The sequence below is a fragment of the Opisthorchis viverrini genome (genome assembly GCF_000715545.1).
Source record: "Opisthorchis viverrini unplaced genomic scaffold opera_v5_9, whole genome shotgun sequence".
NCBI classification, from domain to species: domain Eukaryota; kingdom Metazoa; phylum Platyhelminthes; class Trematoda; order Opisthorchiida; family Opisthorchiidae; genus Opisthorchis; species Opisthorchis viverrini.
In genome coordinates, this window is record NW_008751665.1 from 1,409,247 (window position 1) to 1,415,403 (window position 6,157).

Sequence of the window (6,157 nt, forward strand, 5' to 3'; positions counted from 1 at the left end):
TGCCGCAGACCTTCACACGGCCGCGGGAGTTGGCGTACAGCGCCCTAAGGAGGGTCAAGAATTTATGGGGGACACCTTTGCTCCAGACTGCCATAGTGCCTGTGGTCAAAGGCAGCATTCAGATCAAGAAATACAACCATTGTTCGTTGCTGAAAGCAGTGTCTATGTTCCAGAATTTGTCGGAGAGCGAAGATTCGATCGAGGCATACCCTTACAGGGCGGAACCTAGCTTAGTTTTCACAGATTTGCCTCTCCCTGTGTTCAGTCAACCGTTGAAGGATAGGATATGAGAACCCCTATGATGCCAGAGCCAACAGGCTGGTGCCACGATGGTTTCCACACGTCTGCGCACCATTTTTGAACTCTCGATATACCCCATTCTACAGGCAACTTCTCATCGTCCCATATAGCACAATAAGCTTCGTCGGATGGGTAACCAGGGAATCTGCGCCTTTTTTTAGAGGTCTGGAAGCAAACTGTCCGGTCCTGGTGCCTTTTCACGTTTCAGTACCGACATTTCGTATCTTATTTCTTCTTCCGGTGGGCGGTCAAGGTTTACATTCCATTCGCCCGCATGCACTATCTTCACAGGCTTGTATTACAGGAGGCCAGGTGAACTGCTCTGAGAAGTGTTCGACCCATTTTTCCAGCTGACGATTTTTGCGAGTGAATCAATGAGCCATTTTTTCCACTTATCGTTTCAATGACCGTTGCTTTCCTAGGGCCAGTCGATCGTATCAGTTGATATAGGGCACGGCTGTTTCTTGTATCAAAAGCCTTCTCCATCTCCACCAGAGCTCTCGGTCTTTCCTTAGACTCTTCACTATTTGACGTTTGAGGGATTTGCGTGCGCCGTCGTACTTGTTGCCTGCTGGTTTGGATTTCCTGGTATCAATCATGGATGGTGATTTCGACGAAATGCGGTGGTCGAATCGGGGAGGGCAAACAACACTGGACGACACTAGCACAGCTCCTTCCACATTTCGCCACGCCTCATCCACATGCTCACTGTCAGTACAGTATTGTTTCATTGTGGAAAGTTGTTGAGCTAGCTCATATTGATACTGTTTAGGTATGGTGGTTTTTCGAAGATGGTGGATTGGTGGGCTTTTTTCTCACTTGCAAGGGTCTGAGGAGGAACGAACTGTTAGACATACATGCATCATGGCCTGATTGGAATCAAGTGTGCTCCAGAAGTAACGGCAGTTTTGAATTGTAGCATTCCACCGGTGGCTGATGGCCACGTAGTCCAACTGGGTCCACATTGGATTTGCAGGTAGTGGCCGCCAGGTTACACGATGCCAACGTTTATGCTGAAATTTCTTAGTGGCCAGAAACAGTTCATGTTCAGAGTCGCTCTGCATCCTCCGTTCGACGAGCATGAACTATGAATCGACTCCCCAAATGTGATTCCAAGGAGCTAAGACGGCCTATTTGAGCGTTCAAATCACCTGCACGTATCAAAATGTCAAAGATTCTTGCTTGACAAGCGAACCAAGACAACTCTCGATAGAAGCTGCAGTCCGTTGGGGCATACTCCGTAAATACAAGCGGGCACCTCTTTTTGTCAGCAGGCATTGAGTATGATTGAACCAGTTCATGTTCAGAGTCGCTCTGCATCCTCCGTTCGACGAGCATGAACTATGTATGAATCGACCAAATGTGATTCCAAGGAGCTAAGACGGCCTATTTGAGCGTTCAAATCACCTGCACGTATCAAAATGTCAAAGATTCTTGCTTGACAAGCGAACCAAGACAACTCTCGATAGAAGCTGCAGTCCGTTGGGGCATACTCCGTAAATACAAGCGGGCACCTCTTTTTGTCAGCAGGCATTGAGTATGATTGAACTAGATAACCGGACAGCGAAAAGACGACTGTTCACGGGGATCCCATCTAGCGAAGCTTCAGGTCTGGAGGTGAGTTCAACGCGTACTCCATATATTCCGCAAGTTACCTATTCGGGATCATAGGGCACACGGAGGGAGACATGCGGCCGCCACCCACCTAGACGTTGTGGGCGGACTACCCCGGCTAGAACTGCGTTCCATAGGGTGCATCCATGCTAAGAAGGCCAAAAAGAAGCAGTAGCAGCAAGTTTTTTCTATGAGGCGGTTTGGGGACAAATTCGTACTGCTTCCTGTGACGGGAGTATGGAGTCAGTAACCATTTCCCTAGGCAACTAGCATGTCCATATTTGTGAGCGCAACGATGCTGCCCCCCGCTGAGAAAGGACGGGTTAGAAAAGGTCGACCCTAAAAACAACACCCCAATCGCCCAACGGTTGACTGACTACCGACGCATTATTCATTACGACCAGAGTCCTGTGCTCTGCTGCACGCAGCCATATCATAAGATACACAGTAGTACAACCGAGAAGTATCACTTTACAGCACAGTTATGTCCACCGATGTCCCTCTCAAACCGTTTCCAACAACACAAACGAACGCTGCTGGGTAGTTTGACTCAGTTATCCTTTAACCGCAAACAAAATAACCACTTGCTAAATTCACGTGATATTTTCTAGACGGGAGATTTTCACGCCAAACTGGGAAACTGACGATGTTCGGCAAGCCCTCATACTCATTTAAATTGATGTACACTCTCTCCGAAACACGGATGGGAGACAAAAGCGCGGTCCATGTGTCCCAAAACGCCAAGCATGAACTGATGCGTCACATTCCACTCTCTGTGTATCCGGTGATCCCGAAGTGATGACTCATGGAATGTATGGTGTGCGGGTTGGATAGGATTCCAATGAACGGTCGTCATTGAGTCACCCAGGTATTAAGCTCAAACAGGGGCGAGATGGCCCAAGTGGTTAGAGCGCGAATTTACTGACCGGAAGGTCCGTGGTTCGAACCCGACCTTTGCCTCTCGACTTTCCCTGTCTAGGCTTGGGCAAATTGGCAGTATCCCAGCCCTCGTGCATCCTTCGGGTGGCATGGCAGCTAGGCACCGAAAGGGTGCTACAGCTGAACGGTTCAGTCAGCTCAAACAAGCTGAATGCCACGCGACATAAAATACAGTGCCTTCGACTCTGTGAACCATCAGGCACAATGGCCACGTCCATGGAGTAAAGGAATAGTCAGTGATCAGCACACAGAAAGGGTGCACAGCTGAACGGTTCAGTCAGCTCAAACAAGCTGAATGCCACGCGACATAAAATACAGTGCCTTCGACTCTGTGAACCATCAGGCACAATGGCCACGTCCATGGAGTAAAGGAATAGTCAGTGATCAGCACACATCTGCAGCAGGTGCTCGGGGGCGAGACGGCTCAGTGGTAAGAGCGCGAACTGACTGACCGGAGAGCCGTGGTTTTAACCCGACCTCTGCCTCTCGACTTACCCTGTATAGGCTTGGGCAACCTAGCAGCATCCCAGCCCTCGTGCTTCCTTTTGGTGGCATGGAAGCTAGGCACCGAATGGTGTTATAGCTGAAAGAAAAGGATCTGGCGGTGGAACCAATATGGAGAAGGGAGAATAGACGGTAAAATACTCAAGTGAAGGATCAGATGGACAAACGACAAATATAAGTTGTGAGGCGTTTCAATTCCAATCCATGTAAGCCATTGAAGAAGTTAGAAAAGAAGATATGATTTAGTGCGGTGAAGTGTTCGATTGTACCGCTCACTAAAGATGAGTGTAACCGATATACTGGTTCCGCTGGTACCTTTGTAACAGGTATACATCTGAACAAAATGCGGACTTCGTACTGAATTTGAAATTGTCACTATGACTGGTGATTCGTTTGCCGGCTGTCGTCTGCCGATTACTATGGCCCTGACAACACGATGAGTGGCGGTGGTTTCGTTACCCTCCCTCTTGGCACAGAACAGTTAACTTCGGTGAATCCCAGCTATTTCCGGTTCAGAACACAGGCTCTGGACTAAACCTGGAAGTCTCAACACGGAACAGGAGCGATTAGTCGAAGACCCAGGACCTCCTCCCCAAGAGCGTGTAGCGTAGAACAGCTTCATCCAAGTGGACCTTCACTTACTCGAAGCTTTAGGTTGACGTCTTTGGTAGGCCGTGCCTACAAAATGGGAGCCTAATTTCAGTACCTTAACGGCCTTACCAGTTGCGCGACAGTTGTGTGCCAGCGCTGGCAGTAGACACCCCTATCCATATTTTGGAACAAATTAACCAATATTCGTCCAGTTGTAACACCCACTCGGCGTCCAGCCACCATGCCACCCGAAGGAAGTATGAGATCTGAGAAAATACCAGGTTGCCCAAACCCACGCGGGAGCAGTCGAGGTACTGAGACTGAGTTAGAACCACAAACATTCCGTTCACTAGGTCCGCGCCCTAACCACTGAGCCATCTTGGGTGTGGAATAGAACAATGGAACTACATACTGGTTGAACGACCAAAGGCAACGATTAATGCTCTGTCGCAAAGCTTGCAGCAGCAGTGTGAGCAGGTGCGCTTCATCCTAGCTTAAGAGTAGCTGGCTTCAGCCAGTTTGGTGATATGGCACCGACAACTTCTCCTCACATTACTCCGACTTGAATACGTATACTTACCCAAGCTTTATCTGATATAATCGATGGGTTCCACGCGTATATTCTTTCGGATCCTCGGAAAGCGTGTCCCTTTGGTTACGATTTCCGACTCAAGACATGAATCTGCTCAGTTCATTGGCATGCCCGCTACTGACGGAGACAAGATGCACTCTTCGTAATTAAAAGACCTTGAGGCCCCTGCGAGCAGAATCCTTCGTGGTGGACCCATCCTAACGTAACTGGGTAGCACGAATATACCCAACAGACAAAATACTATGCTCAAGACAGAATAGGGCCGTTTTACGAGTGCCGCGAGAGTGCATGCGTTCATTTACTTTTGGGGTCTCGCCCTACTTCACTGTTTTCCCACCCTCAACTGCACACGTAGAACTAACCACAAACGACTCAATCAAGATAACGGCAGCTCCAAATGCAGATTAAGGCTGCAGCGATCACACCTAAATTATCGCATGTGAAATCGGTTTACCGCGTTTTTACAGTCTCGTAGGATCAGTGGAATCACATGATACATCGTACAGCAAACCTATTTAACATGCATTTCCTATTCACTTTGCGCCCACTGAAAAGTCGCGATCACATTGGCAAATGAAGAAACGCATAGATCTTAGCCTATTGACTCACTGGGCTTGTACTGTGTTTCCGTTGTATTGCCTCGGTATACATGATTGATATTTGACTGGGCGAATTTCAACTTCGGTTTCTCAGACTTGTAAACTTTTGAGCTCATCGTGCGAGTTAAAGGCCTGCATTGGCTTACGACAAGCTGGCCTCAGATCGTCTGATAAATGCTGCAAAGGGCAGAAATCAGTATCAGTTGACGTTGAAAAACAAGACACTAACCTTTTGTTCGACAGGCGGAAAGACAAAACAAGGCAGGAGTAAACGGAACGCACACCAACACCACCCTAACAACAATGGAGAGCGAAAGAATGATGCGTTTAAACAAAAGCAGATATGTGAAGATGTAAAAACCACGGCACTAGGATTAACAGTAAGTGTGCCCAACTTGGATTCGCATGGTGTTTGGAAAGTGACGATAGGTTTGAGCCTCCCCATCTGATATGAGGACCAGGAGTTTGGGGCGAAGAATACCAATAACTAATGAGCTCAGGTGGTCCAGCAATTTTCTCCCGTTTCCGATGGGCTTCGTAAAGCGAAGCGTATTTTGGTATTCACGGATTCACGGAGTGATACACAGGATCGAGACTATTGCCCGAGTTTCCCGGGTCGCTTTTGTTCTCGTCCGTCAGTGACTGTCGTTCACCTGAAAGGCACAAATGAAAAAAGGGTGTAGCACTGCTCTTTATGTTCTCAGTGGGGGCAGGTATGCTCGCTAGCGCGAGGATTCGCATAAATAAGTGTCCTATATTACTTTAAACTGGGTTCTTGAAGGAGCGTGAACAACCACCGGAGGATCTAAGTGCTTATTTTTATTCACTTAATAACAGTTGCGCCTCGGAATCTACGGTGTATATTCGAACGCCACTTGTTCTTACTGAGTCCTGCGACGCCTCGGCTTGTATGCTTTAAGCGAAACACATCCTGAATCTGTCATCTTGTGAGTATTCCTATGCTTCCATTATAACAACGTATTTTGTCAATTGCATGCATATTTTTTGTTTGAATACG

General features: G+C 47.9%; 1 protein-coding gene across 1 annotated transcript in view; it reads right to left on the reverse strand.

Moving 5' to 3' along the window:
• Positions 1-6,157, reverse strand: part of T265_00873 (hypothetical protein) — a gene marked incomplete at both ends in the record, with an annotated part of 59,838 nt that overhangs the window by 50,533 nt on the left and 3,148 nt on the right. The window contains one exon of the mRNA XM_009164768.1: positions 5,150-5,316. Within this exon, the coding sequence (XP_009163032.1) occupies positions 5,150-5,255 (106 nt within the window). The remainder of the gene's footprint in view (positions 1-5,149; positions 5,317-6,157) is intronic.